The sequence below is a fragment of the Alligator mississippiensis genome, chromosome 4 (assembly GCF_030867095.1).
Source record: "Alligator mississippiensis isolate rAllMis1 chromosome 4, rAllMis1, whole genome shotgun sequence".
Lineage (NCBI taxonomy): Eukaryota > Metazoa > Chordata > Crocodylia > Alligatoridae > Alligator > Alligator mississippiensis.
Genome location: NC_081827.1, coordinates 124650535 through 124674150, shown reverse-complemented (window position 1 = coordinate 124674150; position 23616 = coordinate 124650535). Strand labels below are relative to the sequence as shown.

Sequence of the window (23616 nt, the reverse complement as noted above, 5' to 3'; positions counted from 1 at the left end):
GGGCAAACGCTGCCCACCAACTTCCTGACAGCATATGCTTCCCAACCAACCATTGCAGAATACATCCTTCCCTCACCACTTCATTTCCCTCTAAGTAAAATAATATTTGCACTTGTGAAGTACAGATCTAGGGTTTGATCTTGCATAAGGGTAACTTGAGAGGCATTCAAAGAGCCACTAGAGGTCTGTGGGCAGCTGCTCATCTTAGCATAGGGACGCTAGCCTTCTAGAGAAGTACTTGGTTGGCCGTGCAACACCAGCTGTGCCCCTGGTCCCAGGAGGCATGCTGCTTTTCTAAGCTCTGGCTGCTACAAATCTCATTTCTTCAGTGTTTTTGAGGGTGAAATAGTTCTGGAAGAACCTGTCTTTGTCTCCATCTCCCTTACAGCATGTTCCACTTTGGGCTGGGAAGGCACGAATGTTGCTTAACCATGCTGAGCATACCACAATGCCTACTTGCTTCCTGCTGGGAGGGAGTGTGCATGAGAAAAAGGCTGCATCTCCCCAGCATAGCCTCCTTCACACTGCAAAACCAAGCCCACAGTTCTTCCAAGTAATAAATAAAATTGTTTTGTGTGCAAGTCAGGAACAGGAGTACTGCTGCAAGTCAGGCATGAGGCAGAGGATGGAACAGTACAAACTTTCTTGTCAGTTTTGCCAGTGCACTGTAATCCTGATCTTCATTGCCAGATGATACCGGCCCTCAGTGGAGACTATAAATCTGGGTGATGGGCAAGTTAGGGCAAACTGCAAACAAAACTGAGTATCGCCACAGGTGTATTAACTTGTGTTGCCCAAGATCCTGAAGGAACAGGTGTCTAGGCTTAACTGGACAGGCGTTAACTGATTTAGCCAAAAAGAGGATATTCACAATAGCTGTCCTCAAGAATTTGCAAATCCTACTCTAGTCCTGTCACTGTTCTTTCCCTTTGTCTATTTTGGCAGCCCATTTTGGCAATCAATCTATCTCACCTAAGACTTCTCCAGCTGGTGAAGCATCTTGGTTTTCCTGGCTCTCCATGCCCACACGCTTTCGTCAACTTCAGTGAATAACCCTTTGGAGTGTTATCTTACAGCCCTAATTATTTTAAAATATAGTTTCTAGCTAACAGGATTGAACATGTAGAAGTTTAGCGCCATCTATTGTTGAGCAATAAAACAACCGTTTGGTTTGAAAGTGAAAAGGCTCCTGTCCAGGCAGGAGTATTTGAGAATGACTTTTACTATAGCTATCATGGACTCCATGAGAACAGCTCTTTCATCACCCGAAACTCTGAAATTCTGAGCCAATGGTGCAGTGCTGGAATTTCATAGGTACAATTCTAACATCTGAAGGACAAGCAGATTTCTTCAGGCTGGAGATCATGACAGGTCCAAACTTAGTGAAATTTCTGAAACTTCCTGGATAATTTCTGGTTCATTCGAAGAGTCTCTTTAGTAGTCTGGCAATTTTTATCCATATAGCCCTTACACTAAAGACAGATATTTTATAAATGGAATAAGACACATTCTCTGTTTTAAAGTCTTTAGGCCCAAATAAGTCATCCTTATTACTAATTACAGCATTTACTATCTTGAGCATTTCTATTAAAATACATGTACTCATATCAATAGCAAGAATTATTACCTAGGTCTTCAGCTGCAGCCAAAGAACACTCAGCGCAACACTCAGCAGTACAAAGGTCACTGCTCCTGAATTGCTTTCAGAGAAAAGTCATATTCTTTTGTAGCCTTGATACTGAAGTCAGTAGGGAGGCTTTCAATGGACTCTGGATCAAGCTTACTGTATTTATTTTACTTACTTAGGATGGATAGATTTACAAATACATGATTGTAATGGCAAAGCCCCATAAAGAGAGTGGTGTGGCAAGAACCCTTAGTATTAATAGCATGGATGGTTACAGATTTGAAATCACTTACTTACTAAACCACTGCTTAGTGGTTCAACATTTCATGTGTCATCTACAATTACAAGTAGAAGCGTCTTCTCTAAATCTGTGGTATCTGCAGTAATGGGAACAGAATTTTAAAAGTTCTTCTGAGAACAATGATGAAGGGAAATTGAGAAGATGATAATGATATGGTCACTAAAGCAGTACATATTTAAGATGTCCAGAACCATATATGGTAGACCTTTTAACTTGTCAGAAAATATCCTTGATTCAGCACTCTTGATTCAGATCACTAAATCATGAAGTGAGAGTGCATTTTTTTAAAACCCCACTAGTTCTAACTGCAGAAGAATCTCAGCTTTTGTTTGAACTGTGAGTTAGTTTCAAGTGCTTTGGACTGAAAAAATGAAGCAAGTGTGCGTTAAATGTAACTAGAAAGAAAAGAACTCAAATGTGGATTTTTTAAAAATCTCATGATGTTAAAAAAAGTTTTGAGATACAAGGTCCTGAGTGATGATTTCTGGATGCTTGGGGTTAACTCCAAGATCCTGTTTTGCCTTATTTCATAGATTTCATAGACATTAGGGCTGGAAGGGACCTCAGAAGATCATCGAGTCCAGCCCCCTGCCCAAAGGGCAGGAAGTCAGCTGGGGTCATAGGATCCCAGCAAGATAAGCATCCAGTTTGCTCTTGAAGGTGTTCAATGTAGGCGCTTGAACCACCTCCAGTGGCAGGCTGTTCCAGACCTTGGGGGCTCGGACAGTAAAGAAATTCTTCCTTATGTCCAGCCTGAAACGGTCTTGTAGTAGTTTATGACCATTCGACCTAGTCGTCATCCCTTGGGGCACTCTGGTGAACAAACGTTCCCCCAGATACTGGTGGTCACCCCTGATAAACTTGTAGGTGGCCATCAGATCACCCCTGAGCCTGCGCTTTTCCAGGCTAAAGAGCCCCAGGGCTCTCAGCCTGTCATCGTAGGGTCTGCTTCCCTGACCTCTGATCATGCGCGTGGCTCTTCTCTGGACTCTCTCAAGCTTCTCCACATCCTTTTTGAATCGTGGAGCCCAAAACTGGACGCAGTACTCCAGCTGCGGCCTCACTAAGGCCGAGTACAAGAGGAGAATAACGTCCCAGGATTTGCTTGAGAAGCATCTATGGATGCAAGCCAGCGTTTTGGTCGCTTTACTAGCCGCAGCATCGCACTGCAGGCTCATGTTCATCTTGTGGTCAATGATGACCCCCAAGTCTCTTTCTTGCATAGTGCTAGCCAACATAGCACTGCCGAGCCTATAAGGATGCTGAGGGTTTTTCTTCCCAAGGTGGAGAACCTTGCATTTATCGGCGTTGAACACCATCAGATTCTCGTCCGCCCACTTGCTGAGCCTGTCCAGGTCAGCCTGGATCACCTGCCTGTCTTCTGGTGTGGATGCTTTTCCCCAAAGTTTGGTGTAATCAGCGAACTTGGCCAGTCCGCTTCTGACTCCAGTGTCCACATCATTAATGAAGATGTTGAACAGTATGGGTCCAAGGACAAAGCCCTGGGGGACCCCACTGGTCACAGGACACCACGATGAGTGACTTCCATCAATTACTACCCTCTGGGTCCGACCCCAGAGCCAGTTTTCCAGCCAGTGGATCGTGGAGGACCCAAGGCGACAATTGGCCAGTTTCTCTAAGGGGTGATTATGGGAAACCAGGTCAAAGGCTTTTTTGAAGTCAATATATATGACATCAATCTCTTCTCCCTTGTCCAGGTGAAAGGTCACCTGGTCATAGAAGGAAATGAGATTGGTCAAGCAAGACCTACCCGCAACAAACCCATGCTGGCTATCCCTTAAGATGTTGGCGTGCTGGCTATCCCTTATATTTTGTTAAATGTCTAAATTCATTAATATAGTGAGCCTGATTCTTTGGTTTTAAAACCAAATCTAAACAAGTGCAATTTCATTAAACTGAAGGGAGAATCATGTTTGTTATTCTTAATGAACCAATTACTAACTACTTTAAGTAAAAAGTGTGTAGTTTTTCCTATTACTCCACTACGTTGTACCAGAAGGGCACAGTCCATCCTGACTCTGAGCTGGAGAAAAGTAAAGTTCGCCTCTGCTGGTATAGCGATGTTAGTCAAAAGGATGATGTGATGATCCCAGACTGACATAGCAATACTGGAAGAATCTTTCATGTATAGGCAGCTATACTGGCAAAATTGCGCTTTTACTGGAAAGCTTGTTTGGCTTGGGTTAGGGCTGGGCATGTGGTGTGATTATATCATATCACTACAGAGTGCAGTTTTGCAAGTCTTTGTCAGGACAGTGAAATGGGATCCCTATACCTGTAAACCCTCCCTAGTCTACATAGGTCTAGGATATGCAGCATAGAATCTCACTGTGGAGGAGCGAACATGCTTGCCATTGAGTGTGGTTATATATAGCCATGGTCCTGTGTGATTTAAACACTCATCTCCCATCCTGGGAGGAAAAACTTTTGTTCTTTTTTGTAATGTATTCCTTCTTCAAAGTAAGTTACCAAAGTCTGAAAGGAATAAGCTACATATGGAAAATCTCCAGGGAGAAACAAGACAGCTGTTGTGCAGGACAAAGAGGCTGGGTAAATCCCAAGACTGACATTTTTCTTCAGGTGGGAATCAAGATCCAATCATGCATCTCTGAAAGTGGAAGGAGTAATTTTCCTGAAAAGTTAAAATTGTGATAAACAACCTGGAGTCATTCTGCCAGTAGACATCAAAGGGTTCACGGCCAAATTGCTGGAGACATAGCAGGTTTTAAGTGTAAGCTAAATTAATAAAAGTTGTGTGTGTGTGTGTGTGTGTGTGTGTGCGTGCGCGCGCGCATGTATGCATGTTATCAGGGAATAAATGTTCTTGCAGCTCAGGCATTCAAAATTGGATTAACCAGGAAAAGACAGAACAGGGACAAGATACAAACAGAAATGTAATAGGTGCTGAGTGAAGGGGCTCCAGGCTGGAATCTTCTTCTCACTGCTGCAGTGGAGGTCATGGGAGATTTTCCCTGGCAATGGGAACTCAGCTCACTTAAAAAAAAATCAGCGCCACAGAGAAAGCTTCAGTAACTGAATATACTTTATTAGGAGGCAGGAAAGAAGAGATCAGATGGGCCTTTGTTGCATCTCAACCTACCCCTTTTAGATGCACCTCAACCCATCCCTTCCTGTTTTTAAACCCTTATGGGTGGATTATCTGATCTGGCAAATTACACAAATGGAATCATATCAGCCAGTAATAACCTAGTACATTTTTTTCCTTTGAAAGGAAAGTGCAAACTCAATAGAGGCAGCTTAGCCACACCCAGTTTGCCACTTCCAGCATAATGGGTAGGTCACGGGGGTAGGTCTAAGTGAAACTCCAATATGACCAATCTACCAGTGACAAAAGGTCCCTTGCAGCTCCAATTTGCACTGAAGACCACAAGCTCTGGATCGAGGAACACAAAGAAGTCTGTGATATAGCCAAAAACTGAATACTTATCTTTTAAGTCACTGAACTAGGACTCAAGGCCAGTCTTTTCTTCTAAACATAACAATTTATACTTTTCTCAATAAATTGTGATGGAATCTCTAATTTTGCAGGTTAAGTCAAGAATAACAAAAATAAACATGGTAAGTCTTTCTGATCTCTTCTGCACTGATCATGTGCTAAGCAAGGATCTTGTGGTTGCAGAACTAAAGTGGATCTTAATTAAGAGAAGTATTGGCAAAGATGCTGCAACAGCAGTTAGCTGTTTTAGCAATGTGCACATAAACTGACTTGCTGCTGCCTCCTCCAAATATTTTCCTCTTGCATCTTTTTCAAATGTCCATGCATTTCAATTTGCCAAGTACCATTTAACAAGCATCCATTTCTGTCCCTGGTCTCTACTGCTGACTATGCTTAATTTGACAAGAAGCTCTCAAAATTTCAGCACAACTCACTGGCATCCAAAGCAAAGCAATGAGATACAGCAACATTTCCCAACTTTGTATGATAATGGGCTTGCATTTTTCTTTTTTAAGTCAAAAGCAAATTGCATAGATCCATAAGGCTGAAGTTCTAAAAAGTTTAGATGTGAACAAGCCCAGCTTTTTTACATTTAGATTTCATTGTCAAATGTATGACAATTCAAATGCACACAGCTTCTCTGGAGTGGGAAAAGATGCTGAGCTCCCATAAATTATATCCCTGCATATTTTTGCAAGGTGGAAAACAGCAAGAATTCTGAAAAGAGAATTTATGGTGACAAAAAAGATAGAATCTATCAGTTGATAGTGACTTTCAAAATTCAGGTAGTCAACAACCTTATTTTCCCCTCATAAACAATATTGGGTTTCAGAGTTTTCAGCTTTTCATGAAGACTAACAACTTCAGTTTTTCTGAAAATCTATTTTTGTCAAAAATATTTTTTTTCAGATAATGTTTTGTTAAAAGTTTAGCCCAACTCTATAAACAACTCCCTCCAGCTTTAGCTGAATAATCCTGAAAAAGTTTTCACAACACACAAACCTTTGTAACTTTGGGAAGAATAAATTTTTTACTAGTTTTGAAGTAATATGGCCAAACTTTTAGAGTTTCGTATACAGAAAATATAATTGTTGTTGTTGTTGTGCCTGTGTAAAGAATCAGGGTCACAAACAGATGTGATCTCATTCCAGATTGCATACAAGAAGCTCAGTGCAAGTGCAGATTGTGCAAAAGAACACAACAACTGACCAGCAGGCACATCCAGTGCAAATGCATGCCTCCCAACTTCTGCTTGTAGATATATGATCTTTAAAATAAAGTCAGTCATATGCAAGTTACCTGCCATGCACACTCAGTTACAGTTCTGAGCTACAATATAAATCTGTAGCCAGGGCATTAATAAAATCTTTCACACTTACAATATGATTGCTGAGTCAAGTTATTTAAGTCAAACTTCTGGCACCAACTTGCACTGAACAAACACAGGTGTGGAACACCCTAAGGAGTTACACTGTTTCATGCATCAGGATAGGAGGTGTCTGACTTGGGAAATGCCCTCAGAATACAAATTCTAATTTCAAAGAACTTTAAATAATGTGAAGGTTGTGATAGAAAATAAGAGTTGGCAGGAAGTCAGTTAAGAATGAGCTTTCATAATGCACACATCAGAGGAGAAAGGAGACCAAAGCCACTCACAGGACAGCGTGAGATCCAAATTCTGCTCTCAGTGTAGCCCTACAGGTCTCCACAAGTGCAACAGGAGTGCCAAAATGGGACTTTTGGATTTTGGTCTGTTTGACGCTGTGTTACGTGTGTTCTCACTTAGACCAGTATAAATCTGTTAGATTTACACCAGAGCATCAGCTCCCCATTCCTGCTTTTAAATGTACAGAGAGAGCACTATGTATTAAAAGAAGCATAGAAAAGAGCATGAGGAGTCAGAATAGAGTAACTCTGAGACCCGAGGAAGTTCTAAAAAGAATTGGGAAAGCTGGTGAATTTTGGACCAAAGATCTGGCAGTGAATGAGTTAGGTGGGATGCAGACCAGTCCAGGTCATCAATTCACAGGGCCTCCACTGTACAAGTGGTAAATCAGCATCTACTCTCTGCCTCTATGTGACACAGGATACTGGGAACAATTGACCTATGGTCTGACACAGTAAATGGTAGTTCTTATGGGGACATCAGTTTACAGCCTAGAGTTCCTTTGGGCTTATCTACTGTGTGCTCAAAAATATGGCAGCAGAACCCCCCCAATATTTCAGTTTGTATCTTACTAGAAGAAAGTACTTCATTCTAACAAATGCATCAGGACACAGTGAACCACACATTTGTGACCTCCAGTCTTGGAGATTCATCTTGCCAAAAAAAAAAAAAAAAAAAAAAGTACAAGTCAGCCACTGTCCCTGAATAAAGCCCCGTTGAAATCACCTTCTCTAGGAATGAAGCTACAAATACTAGAAAAACCTCTGCTGGGTAGAAATGCAACCACCTATCTCCTTAGTAAGAAAAGTCATCCTGGTGCCCAGTGCAAGATTTCTGCGTTGATAATCAAGGCTCTCCAAAGGAGAGACTCAGGGTATCTGAAAGGTTGCCTCTTCTTTCATGATCATGGCTTTCCCAACAGCTGCATTTCAAAGGAACCATGACATTGTCAACCAGTAGGAGGAGGTTGTGAAACACACTCCTGCAAGAGAAAAATTAACTTTAGATTTTATTGGGGTCAATGCTAAATGCAAAACTAATTCCATAAAGTTACAGTACCTTTCCTTCAGCAAGACCTGGATCTTTCACCAGTCCAAAGGGACATTGCCATTAACTTCAGCTGGCAAAGATTTTTGTTACTAGAAGTCAGATGTTTAATTTTATTTAAGCAGTTAAAAATCCAGATAACATCTCCTTCTAGGAAATAGGCACCTTGGCTCATCTTAGAATCTAAGTAGGCTCCTATCTGAATCTTTAGATACCTTTAAAACATGGCCCTCTGTCCATAAATACCCGCAGTTAAAGCATATTCCCCGTCTCTTATGCACACAAAACCCAACAAGCTAATTAAGCTGTTTCCTCTACAGACTGGTAGGAAGAGAGTTAGAAAAAACAATTTCTTTTTAGAAGTATTGAGATATTATGGTGATGGGTGGGTCATATAAATAGGTGGAGACCCATACAGAGACATCCAAGATATGAATATATAATTATCATACAAATAAGACTGGAAATCAGGACCTAACACATAGAAATCTAATTCTTCAAGTCTTAATCATATGTTGGTACCACATACCACACTGCTTCACCACTAATCTACCTGTATGGTACGTAGTGTCCGACTGAGCTGAGTTGCTCATCTGGTAGGCTTAACCCTATGGCTCTGCTACCATCTTTCTGTATCTCTGTGCTGACTAAAGAGCTCTTACTCATGTTTTTAAGCCTAGCATGAATGGATGAATTCTTTGAGAGGGCAGCTGCCACAAATTTGAAACCAAAATATTGGGTACAAAATATCTACCACAGTCTTGTTTCCACTGTTCCCACAACTGACCCTGTTACAAGGATAGTGGGTAGAAATGACTGGAATTTCAAAAAAAGGAAAAGTTGTGTTTTTTTTTTCCCTTATCCCTTCAGTGCGCTTCTCTATTTTTCATTACTTCCTCACCTCTTTTCTTCCTAATAACTTTCATCACAAGTTCAAATCAGTCCATGGATTCATTTCTTTTCTCATTGCAGAACTTCGTTGTTAGTCAGTTGTTACAGCCATTTGTGTAAAGTTCATTTGTGAGCCACCTAAAAAGTTATACATCCAAGATATTTTACAATATTGCTAACAGAAATCAAAGTTTTATTTATGTTTCTATTTATTAGATGTGCATCCTGCCCCATCTGAAAGGCTCAGAGTAGCTCACAATAAACCATTAACCCACAGGCAGGATTCCCCAAATAACACCCCCTAACCCCAGCTTCCCCCTCCCAAACACTGCCCTGTTCAAACCTCCAAACCTTCCCACCAATCCCAGCTGTGGTTCCCAACCAGACAGTTGGATGGAGATCAGATTCAAATCCAAATTTGATCTTTCTTAGGGCCTGATCCAGTGCCTAATGATTTCCAGAGTAGTCTTCCATTGGCTTCAATAGCATTGGATATAAACTTTAGAAGGCATTTATATATGGGGGTTAATTTCAGGCCTGAGTTTGGATCTGGGCTGCCACTTCCACTCTGGGTTTAAATTTGGAGCACAACCTCTACTACGAACAAGTTTACAAGAACCTGGCACATCCATGGAAAACATCACAGCCTCTTGTAATGACTGTAAAATTGATGTGTTCCTATTGTCCTCAGTAATAAATGCCTAGAAAATAATGGCACATGCCCACTGATATGGCCTTGTCTGTTGTACCAGGTACAATATTCTGATACATCAGCACACCCAGGGCAACTTGCCTGCACACATATAGGAATTTTTAAAAAATGCATATTCAGGAGCTACTGTTGTAGTGGATGTTATCTATGCTATCAAAACAGTCTCAGTCTACCTCAAGTGTTTTAGAAGACATGATGCAGATAACATATGAATGTGCAAATGCCCCTTAGGCCCTTCACTGTCATTTCACCCAACAAACAATAATTAAAAAGACTTCATAAATAAGCCCCTTTTGTCTGTAAAGAATACACAGGTATCTGTAATGCTGGAAGCATTCCACTTCATTGAGAACTCTAACAGTTTAATAAAATCAACCATTGTTAAGGGTCTGATTCATATTTTAGATCTTAGTCCTTTTTATTTACTCCTTAAAGTAAGTCTTATTATAGTTAATGACATGTAACTAATAAAACAGAACTAAAATCATGGCCTTAGCCACAGTTTGGATCTTAGCTACTTTTGTTTAAGGTTTATTTTTACCTTCATTTAGCACAAAATGTTAAAAATATCCCATTGACTTAATTAAAAGCAAACATTAGGCCAGTATTGAGCCTATTTTTTCATTAATCTAATGGTTCATTTTAAATAAATGCAAAAGTTAAAAATAAGATAGACTAGAGATGAACTGACTTATGAAATCATTTTCAGACTTACCACCTACTTTTGTCCTATTCTACTTTGTATCATGCAAAAAAACAGATCCTACTTACATAGCTGGATTGTGAGACTGGTGGGAATTTTATGAAGTAAATTAGTATAAATGCAATCAAGCAAATTCAAATGAAGTTCTTTCTAGCATTTCAGAATATTGGCAGACTAGCAAATGCCATACTCTTGCTCTGCTGTTAACACCTCTTTGTAGGCACATGGAGGACAATTATGGTGACATTGAGCCAAATTCTGCTTGTTGTTGCCAAGGTGTAAATTTGGAGCAACTCTTCAGGCATCAATATATTAATGCTAGTGTCCAAAACTAGGCAGAGGAAAAGGAAGAAGAAACGCCAAACTGATATTGAAATACAGTCCTTGTATAACACAAAGTACTGGATTCCAGGTCTTAATTTGGACTGTAATTATTAGAACCTCTGGAATTTTTCATGAGCAGAGAGCACAGGTCACCTCAGTTTTATAGTTATGAAACCACGTAGCCAAGAATAGAAGCTCTGTAATCTATATGCATTCTTCAAGACCAGAAAGAACAAATGTGAAGTCCGATGCCTATGTACTTCTCTGATAGAAATACATAGGCATTTAGCAAAGCTTTTGTCACTCCTTGGGCATGTCTACACATGCGCTTTAATGAGCAGTAGCCTATTCTACTGCACATTGAAGTGGTGCATAAAAGACTGTACTAATATGCTAATACGCAGTAGAATAGGCTACTGGACATTAAACATCACCTAAAAAGTGTGTTCTTACACTACTGTGCATTTATTTAGTACCTCATATTGGAGGTATTAAATTTAATGCACATTAGGAAAAAGACAATAATACATGTGTAGATGTGCCCTCTGAGATGCTCCAAGCAGTAGCAATTGGTAGGTTTTCAAGATTTTGCAGAAAGCAGTAGTTTCTCCCTTTAAAGACCAGCCCCCTTGAAACCCACCTATTAAGGAATGTGGGGCATTTCACAAGATCAGGTCCCAAATTAACCTTTTTAGTGCAGATATGTTTTTAATCTTATATTAGGAAAGCTCAGAGGTGTGATCAAGAATTTTGGTTCCTTGGGCAGAGATGCCCAAGAGTGGCAGGGGGGAGGAAGAGGGGAAGAGCAGCAGGATGCTGAGTATTAGACAGTTGGAATAGAGTGGGCAGGGTGCCCCTCCTCTCTTCCTGCACCATGACAGTTTCAATAGCAGCCAGGTGACCAGGGTGATGCTGGGGGGGGGAACGGGACGGGACAGGAGCGGGAGAGACGTGGTTTGAAGTTCTTCTACGGATGGCCTGGAGCCCCTCTGGACATTCCATAGAAGGGGGATGGCAGCAGTGGTGCCAGCTCCTGTGCTTGCACCTTAAAACAGAAGAGTAAGACTTCTCAGTTCCTTAAAACAATAGTGGTACCCACTGCAGAGTTCCAGATCACAGGTTGAGAGAGACTACTGTCTACAGCTGACTCAGCTGTGTAGGCTCTGCAGAAAGAGCGAATGGGGCTTTAGATGCACCATGTACTTAGTGTTTCCTACCAGCTAGTCTTAGGTGGCTCCCTACTCAGAATGCAAGTTTTTAGGATCATCTTTCTTGGGAGTCTAACTTTCCATGCCCCTTATATGGCATCTTGGCACCTAACTCTGAGCTTTGAATTCTATTCAAGAAACCAGCCACTTAAAGGTTAAATGAGAACTTCTCTCAGCCCATCCCCTATGTTGTGCTTAACTTGCTGCACCTCGCTTCCTATAATCAGAGACCTGAGGAAGAATGTCTTATATTTGAAAGCTTGTCTAACTTTATCCCAAATACATAGTTGATCCAATAAAAGATATCCCTTGCCTCTTGCACTGTGAAGCAAGCACATTAAGTATTAAGCTGTCTTCTGCCTTTCTTCTTTTGAGCTTTTGGCTCCAAAACCTTGGGAACAAGGGCTGCAGTCAGTCACTGCAGCAAAGTTTTACATGATGTTACAAATTGTTTCACAACAACATATTTAGTAGCTAGGCAGTTTAGCTACTTGGTTTGCCCAACAGTTCTTATTCTAGTGAAACAACTGACTCTGTATCCAGGCTTGGCTAAACAGATGTAGATTTGACAGTTAGAGACCGATTCTTCTGTCAGTTACTTGGATGAAATGTTCCTTGATTTCAGGGGGTAATTGCAGATAGACCTGGGCCTTCGAATTTTAAGTACACACCTCATAGATCTCATCACTATTAGTGTCTGTCCTCATTGACCTTATCCAATATGCCTCTTCAGTAAAACATTTTTTAAATGAAGTTTTCAACTTCTAATTTTATATTAGCTTCCATAAACAGCAGAATTATATAACGTGTGTACTCAGCAATGCTTATTTCCTAACATGACAAACTGGTATCCATTAAATTCCTTTATTGAAGACAGAAACATTTCATAATTACAGTTTTGGTGAGGAAACAGCAAAACAGTATAGACTGTTTCTATTGCCAGTAAAATACAGTTATTACAGGACTTATAGACATACAAATATAAAAGTGTTTCTTTCATGCCAGATGGTCTGTATGTAACAATGCTATTAGGAGTGTTTAATTGTGCTTCTACAAAACCTTTAGAGAATGAGGTAGAGTTTCCTTTACTTTACCCAATATTGTTTCACACACTTGCCTTTGAATATTTTTATATGCTCAGCTCCTTGTAAAATACCCTGTTAACTTGAACATTTATGATAGTAAAGGCTCTTCAGAAGTATTTACTTGTCCCTGGTTTAAGATTCTAATTCTTTCTATTTAAGTGTAGAAATTCCAAGTAATAAAGTACTTTAATAGTTGCCTTGCAAATGCAAACTGGTTAGACTGGGGCATTCATTGACACAAATATACTGCTCCAAAGGGAACTGCTTGAAAGCAGTTTCAGATCAATCCCCTATTATGGACCATCATGTCCAGTTAAGGATGTTTAGGTCAAAGAATGAAGATATGAATTCCTTATCAACATCCTAAATTAAGGAATTAATCACAGTTAACTATTATTCCCCTTCTCCTATCACCAGTTCCAGCCAGCTACTGGCATGTTATAAACTAGAAAGGGTATAGTACCCTGGCACCAAAACACAGTTGAGGTAGGATGGCACCATCACTGCCCTCACTGTACCTGTTCTGTGAAGGGGGCTTCATACTTCACTGTGTGTTCTCTGACATCTCCCACAATCCATTAGTAGCATGCATTCAGTGAAGATATGAGTAAACCAGGGATTTTACAGAACAAAGGGGTTCTTGCTCTAGACAATTTAGGCATTAACAATGAAGAGGGGGGAGTATCTCATAGGAGCGGTTATACACAGAGGATGTGGAACGCTCACTTCTGCTCTGAATACTTCTTAGATTATTGGTGAGTTCCAGTTTTGGTTGGGTTTTTTTTTAAACCTAGTTATATTATCCTAAAAAGAGATGAAGGACACAGAGAGAAATGACAATTTCCACCCAATCCGGCCATAGAAAAATGTTCATAGCTGTGATCCAACACAAGTGCACGGCTGCAGAGTGCTTAAAAAATGGGCCAATCAGGTGAAAATCTGAACTCTCATTGCATCAGGGGTCACATGAAGATTGTTTCAAAACAGTGTCTTCTGTAACTTGTGTTTGTGCTGCGTCCCAGCTTCGAGCTGTTTTCAGAATGGAAAGGGGGAAAGGGAGCAGAGGGAGTTTGGTCTGGGGGGGTTTCAACCCTTGCTGGAGAACCCATAGAACGAGCTCCTCCTCCCTTTCCCCTCTCCAATTCTGAAACAGGGATAGGCTAGGAGAGAGGAGAGCTGTTGCTAGGAGAAACCAACTGCAAAGATTCCTCCCCAACCCCCCAAACCAACTGAACTTCTGTTTGGTCCAGGGAAGTGGTCCAACTCAGAACCCTTCCTGCAAAGCGGTCTCAGTTACAGCGGGCACTTCTGTCTTCACTGAAAAATACAGAAAACTAGCTGTTGTACTGGGGGAAGTGGGGCAATGGAGAAGGGTGTGGCAAGGACAGTGAACACGGTTTACCTAATGCTTTTCTACAGACACAGAATGACACTGCAAATTCATATTCAGTATCATGGTTAATTTCTTCTTCAAAAGTCGAACCTGCCTTTGTGATATTAATCTAATTCAGCAGGCAATTCTAAACAAAAAGCTTTTAAAACCTAAATCCTTTACAAGGCTCCAAAGGAGTGATTGCATTTTCACCTTTGGTCGTTTAGGGTCCGATTTTTAAAAATCTTATCTGGCTTTTCTACATTACAATCTTGTAAATGAGCAAACTCAGTAAATCATCTTCTGTTCTCTCTTTTTCCATCACAAATGAAAAACACAGCTACTTAAATGAGCCAAATAGTAACAGTGGGTCTTGAGTTTAATGTCCATAACTATTTCTGTAAAAATAAATGGCATCCTAATGCTTCTCAATTCCTATCTGTCAAATTCCAGAATCAGCAGCACCTTTGCAGGATGGACCCCAAAACAATGATTAACCTTACATGAGTGCTATGTTAAACAGCAGTGATCTAAAATGGTAGGGGATGGATGCTATTGCAGAAGGGTTTAGAAACATGGCTGATGAAATGGTTCCTACAAACTTCAGCTTGATTTTGACAAATATAAACATGAATTTACATCTGATCTCTGAATAGTGTCCTTGTCAAACATTTTTCTACATGCCAAATGCTGTTATAAACTTGGAACTGAGATTTGCATTTCATAAGATTATGGTTTCATTGCAAGAAGTCTTAAAAACAGGCTGCATCATAAAAATCAACATTTGTGTTCTGCATAATTAAAATGATGCAATTAGCTAGGAAGAGATGCTTCAAACACTGGCTCTTTTCTGACATCTACCTCAGCTGGTTAAATATATTTCTGAAAGTGAATGAACTTCATTTATAGCTTATCTGTAACAAAGTGGATACTGTTTGGCTAAAGTCTAGATTGAACCCATGTACAACAAAATAGTACTAGTATCACTCTGCATTTATAAACCGTGCTTTCCATCCTTCAAAGTACTTTGCAAATACACAGTTAAACTGTTGCGTTACAGTAAAATCAGTAATAAGTAGGAAGTATATATACCACCTGAACAAACCCCACGGGTAAGGAACATGCATCCTCCTTCTACCTACTTTCTTGGCCATGGTTTTTGGCCAAGCAGGTGAAGTGTGATTCAGTTCTTGCCCTCGGTAGAATACAGAATATCCAGTTCTTGTTTGGACAGGAATACAGGATTGCCAAAAACTAAAACATTATATCAGTGGACCCTCTAGTTCAGTACCTTGCTTCTGACAGGGACAAAAGTCAGATGGAATAGGTAGATTAAAGAAAACCTGTTGTGGATGTATGGAACAGCCTCCCCAACTCCTAACAGTTAGCTGTGGGCTTATTCTGGGGCTTCTAACAGGGCAGACTCTTCAAACTCTTTCCACAGCCCCAGTAAAACCCAAGCCATTACCTCACTCAATATTTATTTTTCACCCTTAATATAAGCTGGTGCTATTTCTGATTTCAGATGGGCAAATGAACTTAAAGAGTGGTTATTTAACTTGTCCAAGGTCAGTGTAGGAGCCAAAGCGGAACCCCTAGGACCCAATTCCTAATCCCTTCTTTGCTCATTCCTTTGTATGTAGATAACCAAATTATAACTAGGAGCCAAGCAGCATAATACAAACAGTCTAGTCAGAACCTTTTAATCCAAATCCTTTGATCCCATATGCACAAGAGGCCACAAGAGGGAAAGAAATTTTGAGCAGTGAGTTTAGCATTTCACCTAAGCCATGAGATTCCATAATTTCAAATTTACTGGTAAATTGTTTTGTTTATTATGCTTAATGAATGAAAAAGGAGAGTTAACATTAAATTGGAATACTACCCTGAACTCTGGGCATTCTTGTGCCCAGAGTCAAGAACTGACTATTTCTAAGGCCTTTGTCTTCTTCCACAATATTTTCATTAGTTTCAAACTGGGATGAAAGGGGGGGGGGGGAGGAGGAGTACTGAATTCTCAAATAAAAGCCCATTACCTTGTTCAAAATATTCTCATCATTCTGCTGCACTTCAGTGACTCTGGCTTCTTATCTAGGCACCCCAAAACAATTACTATTCGAGCACAGTAAGTACCCACAGAAGTCTTATTAATAGAAGTTACTAACTGTACTAAAATTTGGTCCCGATATTACTTGATTTTATTTTTTTTTATTTTTCGAAGATGGAAGAAATGAGAAAATGAACCCAATGAAAGCCATAGGCAGAGACTGAAAACTAAGAGGCAAAAACATATTAAAGCCAAGAGGAACCGTTATGATTTAATCTGATCTCTTTCTTAAAATAGGTCATTGATTTTTCATCAGTAATTGTTTCAAGCCATAACTTTCAGCTGAGCCACAGCTCTCCTCTAGAGAGACATCTCATTCAAATTTAAGTATACCACATAATGGGGGATCCACCACATAGCTTGGTAGGTATTAGCATTAGCTCTGCTACAGGAATCTGTATTGAATTGGATACTATCAAAAGGCAATCAAAACTCAGCCATCTGAGGAGGTCATACAGGTTATTTTGTAGAAACCATCCAACAATACTTCCTTCTCTTTCCCCCCGCTGGTAATGGGGCTGTGGAATTGTTCTTCACTCTCTCCCCTTTGGCCTCCCTTTCTTACCTAACTGCTAACATACTTTTGTGTATGAATTTCACTCAACATCTAATGCAACTTTAGTTTTAAAAGGTTCCATATATTCAGATTGTTGTTCTTCAGGTGTAATATAAGTACAAGAGAATCCCCTTTCCTTTTACAGGGAAGTCAACTGTATTTCTCTCAGAGGGTGTCCTGCTGAAGGTTTCTGGGCTTAACTGACAGCTTGAGTTTTATGGAAATCCTGATGGTTGAGACTGTGGAAGCATACACTGAATCAGAAGATTCACCCTTCTCCCTTCCTGGCCAATACCTTCCATTTCTGTCCTTGCTGCCCTTCCAACTTCAGTGGAAATTAATTGTGTTGTGCCACCACAATCTCCTCCTGTTGGAGTCTCAGTCCTTGGGAAGCTTTTGTTAGAATTCTCACGAAAGTTACTGCAAGTCAGAGCATTTGCCCTGACTTGAATCCGGAAGCTGGTAATATCACAACTCCTCCATCAGAAAAGTTAGTGTGAAATACAAGTTCAAGGACCTCTGAAACATTCTCTCATCCCAAGGACTTCTTTTCTGCTGATAAATCACACTCACTGACCTGAAAATTAAGGACATGCTCAACGTTGAAAAGAATAATCAAAGAATGAAGTGGGGAAAGAAAGAACATGCAAAAATTAGTTCATTATTATCATTTTAAAGCACCACTGTTTGTAAAGCATACATATGCGAGAGGCTGAATCTCATTTGATCAACCCAATTAAATGTTAAATAATTGCAGCCAATTATGCAAATATCACACAACAATATTAATTTGTTGATCTTTTTTAAACAGCCTCAAATGTTCCTAATGTTAGACTATCTTATGTCTTAAATGATCAATTAGTGGAACCATAACTAAGTGATGAAGAATGGATAATTGCCTAGTTATGATGTACCATGCTCTTTCTATGTAAATCTGCTGCAATTAAACAAATAGTACACATGGAAAAGAGATTGTGCAGATGTTCTTTTACAAGAGCAACATTACATTATCAGCTCAGGGAATAACACAGTTCCTTCCTAAACTTTATGGATTAAAATAGAGAGAACACAATATCTAAAGTGCTCACTGTTTTATATAAATGCTTTTTTCTTGCAATTTTTTGTTAATAGGATAAATACTACAGATGCAGAATACAGGCCATGTATTTCCCTTCAGGTCTGTTGTGCAACATCAAAATACTCCATTTGCTTATTGTGCTATGTAGTTCTTTCATCTAGAATATAATGCCTGAAGCTTGAAATCTATTTACTGGAGTCTGAATAAACTAATCAAGCCTATCAGAATTTATGCAGACAGGGCAAAACAGTTTCAAAAGGTGGCACATGCAGTAGCTGACTACCTTTCCAATTTTGTTCTGCTTTAGCCTTTTTATTTTTGAAGGGTTTAACAGCTCTGTGGCAAAATGATTGGTGATCTAATTCTAGTCTCCCCATGAAGCAGTGTAGGTCACAAACATCAAAGGCCAACTGGCTACTTCCACGTGGAATCACTAATCAGACATAAGAAGTTTCACAGATCTATAAATGTTATTTTTTAAGTCAATCGGACTACTTGGCCTTTATTCATTTTAACTTACGATCAGATTACTGTTTGGAGACTGGGGTTGCCCAGGGGAATTTCTGATGTACAACTCCTGTTAATATTATTAATATCTCAGGTAGGAGGTCACACGTTCAGTTTATATATACTACAAATCAACATGCTGCACCTGCCCACTTGACACTGAAGAGGAGTATCTAAGATGAACATAATGGAATGGATCATAGTTCAGTAAAACCAAATCACTTAATTCTTACTCATTGTGTAATCTTCATATGAGCTCCATGATACATAGGCTGTAATCAAAGCCACTCTAGTTATGGTACCTGCCTTACTGGAAACAGCTTCTCTACCCCAAATCATGTCTTGACATATCCCCCGTATTACTTTTTTCACCAACCATATAAAAAGGTAGACTACCAGTAGTTTATAATACATGGCAAGATACTGAACAAAGACTAGCAACACAATATAGATTTAAATTGAGAGAGGAACAGATACACAGTTTTACTGCTACTGAAGTGAAACAGCATTTTATGCTTGCACATGTATTTTAAAGAGAACACTGTCCAACAATTTACTTTTAATAATTGTTACACTGTCACTAAGTAACCTTCAACTGTTCTTCAAGAAAATATAAAGACTGGGTAACAGTAAAATCTGTCTAAAGCCACTGTGCAGTGAGCAGAAGAAATTGATAGCCTAATAGCAAGGTATGTTTGACCACTTCTTAACCAAAAAAATTCACAAAGAAGCCCTATGGAAATTTAAAGTGGTTGCCTAAAACAGTGGGTTACTTATTTAGAGCTAATTAGCTTATGTTTACTGTGGCCATGTGTAGATGAAAAGAGAGGTATGTGCATGACATTTTAAAGCGGGCTAAATACTTTTGCACCACTTCAGTGGTGTCAGTGTTTGCATGCCTTGGCGACGTATTGCGCATTAATTCTAGCTGCTGTAGGAAATTCAGCAGCGTAATTCACCTTAAATGACTTGGGGCACAGCAAACTAAAATTTTCAAGGAGATTTATTTTCACAGAATCATAGAAGTAGGGTCGGAAGGGACCTTGTAGATCTTCAAGTCCGACCCCCTGCCTGGGCAGGAAGAAAACTGGGCTCAAATTACCGCAGCCAGGTAGGCATCAAGCCTCTTCTTAAAGACCTCCAGGGTAGGAGCCAGCACCACTTCCCTTGGAAGTTGGTTCCAGATCCTAGCCGCCCTAACTGTGAAGTAGTTCTTACAGATGTCCAATCTAAACCTACTCTCCAACAACTTGTGGCCATTATTCCTTGTTATGCCGGGGGGTGCTAGGGGAAACAAGGTCTCCCCCAAACCCTTCTGGTCCCCCCTAGTGAGTTTATAGACGGTCACCAGGTCCCCCTGGTGCCCCTACAGCTGCGGAGCGAAGCACCGGGTTCTGTGCAGTTCCATGACTCTGCAGGAAGCCCTGCAGGCAGTCTGGCAGCAGTTTGGGAAAGCAGGTTCCGCCCAAGAAAAGTGGCGAGCCTGATCTTTTTTTCCCTGCCTGTGAAGCCTGCCTGAGCTGCACAGGGGCCTGGTGCTTCCCTCCATGGCTGCGGTGCCCCCCAGGATTGCCCGAGCTGGGTGCCGACTGGGGGGGGGGTGGCTGATGCTGCCACGGAGGGAAGCACTAGACACCCCCCCTCCCCCCCCACTGCCTAGAGACCGCTCCACCTGCTGGCAGCTCACCCTCCCCTCCCCGCCGGAGAGGCAAGTCAATCAGTGGGCTTTGTGCAAAACATGGGGGTTTAATCAGCCCTAAATTGAAATGGTGTTTTTTAAAACCCACCGCTTTAATTTAGGGCCCCTGTTTTGTCTACACATGCCCTATATTAGCAGTTGCCAATTGTAGGTAGGGACAGTTAGCAAACAGTGGGAAAAAATGGTTATTTGCCATTTAAAAAATACTACATGCTAATACTGCATGTCTGTTGTAAAATAGAGGGTTAGATGCTCCACCATATTAACTTATGCAGGTGTAGCTCCATTCAAGTTAATGAAATTATACCAGCGTTGTGCTGAAGTAACAGAAGAATCAGGCTGAAGGCATCGTGGAGCACTGCTATGGAATACTGTAACATTTTTTGGCAATGAAGATGTTAAAGCTTGTTAAAAAAGTCATGTGTATAGAATGGAAGGCTCATTTGGATGATATAAATAACGATACTATCTAGATGATAGTATATTTAACAGTAAAAGAAAATCTGTAGAAATCATAAACTTTCCCAAATGTGAAGCAAAAAATGCTCTGTTTGCCTCCAAATGGAAACAACAGAATGTGTGCATGAGTACAGTAGCACATGAAGGGGAAAATAATAAACATATCAACAAGGTTGGAATGAAGTCCCTTGGTCTTCCCGCACTCAACACTTTCACTGGAAAGCAAAAAGTAGAACCCATGTGGGAAAACCATAGCCTCTTTGTAACACAAATACATATTAAGGAACATGTTGGCGAGTGAGGGTGAAGAGTCTTTACCTTTTGGACAGGGAAGGAAAAAAATCAACTAACAAAAAAATAAAACAACACTTTGCCGATTCGTCCAAACTAATTTAGAAGTTATGGATGCTGACAGATGTGGGAAAAAACCGCCAAAACAAAATAAAACAGTGCTTTACCAGAAGAGGAAGTGCGTTAGTCCAACTCCGCAGCGTCTATATAGATCACACGCTTCAGCGGGGCTTTTGGCGGCTTTTATCTAATAGCTGATTCAATCAGCTATTAGATAAAAGTGCCTTTTCTGGACAGGCGCTGGGCTCAGTGTGGAGGCACCCAAAGTTTAAAGTAAAGTTCTTTTTTTTTTCTACTTCTGTAAGCATCCCATGTTGCTATGCTCTGGGACTGAATATATCCTCATTCTGAAGGAGTGCATGCTCTGTCATGCAATTTAAAGAATGATGCTGTGTTTTGGCAGAATAAAAATGAGGGAGAATATTAAGAGTTCTGGAAATTCAAGCGAGGAACCTGCCACCCAAATGTAGTAAAAGAAGGGGGGAAAAATGTAAAGGTTAAAAGGTATTCAACAGCTGAGCACACAAACAAAGAGATATTAACAGGCCTCCAAACAGTGGACTGCTTTTCTTTATATAGCAGCCAACTCTGGTGGTGGCAGTGACAGTAATTGGGAGAGGAAAATAAAACACTGAAGAGCAGTTGAAAAGTATTTTACAAGTTTTTGGACTGTACATAAGACACAAGGAGGCACTAAGAAAACCACTAGGAAAAGTTCTATTGCTTACATCTAGCACCCCTAAAGAGAAGAGACACCTCTACTAACAAGACTATAGTAAAAATCAAAATGATTGTGTTCACATTCCCTGGCATAGAGAAACAAATATCTTGGGGATCAAGGTGACAAGACTACACTACTCATACGCCATTAGAGAAGTCAGTCATCATTTGTGTGTAATGGTTTGGCTTGTCTTTAGTGTATGGAAGGTCCAGTCTTCTCCAGGTTTTTGCTCATGACACCAGCATTGCCCAGTCACTGTCTTCTCTCCCATACTGAAACAAAAGCAAAGATCATAGTTCAGGGATAAAGGTAACAGCACACAACAAAAAAACCCACTCACACTTAGTCTCATCTGCACTAAGACTGTTTTTCATTACTGTAATAATGGAACAGGGCTTTAATAGAGCAGTAAATGTACAATATAGACATTTCTATAGAACAGGCTTATTAATTAGTTTTATTACTTAGTTCTAATCTTTATTAAACAAAACCGAAAGCAGTGTGAACCTGTATGCATCTCCCTGTGAGCAAGCTATGAAAGAGCTATGCTGCTCTCCCATGACAAGATACAAAACAGACCACACTTGCTCTGATGGAGCAGCCTTGAAATTTAATAACGTCTGTATTAAAGACCAAGGATTACTGCGTACAGTCCTTTTGCTAACATGTTCACAAGAATGTGGCTTATTCATGCCCCAGTATGTCAATGTGACTGCTTATCTTCTCTTCTCTCCTTTTTTTAAGAACTTTGAATTTATTTCAGATATAATCAAATTTGAAATATTACACAGTGTAATTAAAGAGAACATACAGAATGAACAGCATAAACTGATAAAACAAACCTTCTGTAGATGAGAAAATAAAAGCCTGCTCTCCCTACCTAGTAAATAGGATCAGAGAAAACAGAGCTGGAAAGATCTATCACATTGAGGGTGCTGACAGCTGTGCAGCTCCCCGGTTTAACTCAGAAAGCACCATAAATTAGACCAACCCTCCTGATCCAATAGACATTTGCTGTTGGATCAGGAGAGTGGGTGATCAAGCTCCACTTTGAAGATGATTCAGGGGGAGAGGCTGCTGTCTGCAGCATCTGTCCTCTAGCTCCACCCCCCTCTGCAAGCTCCCATGCTCTCTCAGGAAGGGAAGGAGGTCTGTTCTGGGGTTTCCCCACCCTGCTCTGGAGTGGGGGGACATGTGGACTGGAGCCCCCCCACCTTGGGGGCTCCAATGCACCTAACCCACTCTCCAGTGCTGGCTGTGCAACCCACAGACCAGACTCACTCCCCTCCCTTCCCCCTCTCCCATTCTGAAGACAGCACCTGGAGCAGGATTTGGGCTGCATCAACCCAGCCCTGCTCCCACCACACTCTGACAAATGTTAAGGAAGGTGCTCCACTTTGGAAATGAGGGTTCAGACTCTCGTGCAACCAGGTATTTTTAAAGTGCTCTGCAGCTGTGCACTTCTCTCAGCGCATGGCTGTAGAGTGCTTTCAGTGGCTGATTGCATGGCAAACCATCACATTTGTCAGCATCCTGGGTCTTCTCCCTCTCAAGGTAAGACACAGTCACTAACTTGCCACTACATTTGTTCTAAGGCTCTTTGCCACAAGCATGTAAATAAACACTCAGTGCACCACAACATCACAAGCAGCATATTTAATTATATGTGGGCATAGATTAATAGTAAAAGATTGGAGCTTCATGTCCGCAGGGCCATTTCATAG

General features: G+C 40.6%; 1 protein-coding gene across 1 annotated transcript in view; it reads right to left on the bottom strand.

Moving 5' to 3' along the window:
* Window positions 1-12807: 12807 nt before the first annotated feature.
* Window positions 12808-23616, bottom strand: part of BCAT1 (branched chain amino acid transaminase 1) — a 90598-nt gene continuing 79789 nt past the window's right edge. Inside the window, exon 11 of the mRNA XM_019489726.2 lies at window positions 12808-22164. Coding sequence (XP_019345271.2) covers window positions 22123-22164 — 42 coding nt within the window. The 3' untranslated portion in view covers window positions 12808-22122. The remainder of the gene's footprint in view (window positions 22165-23616) is intronic.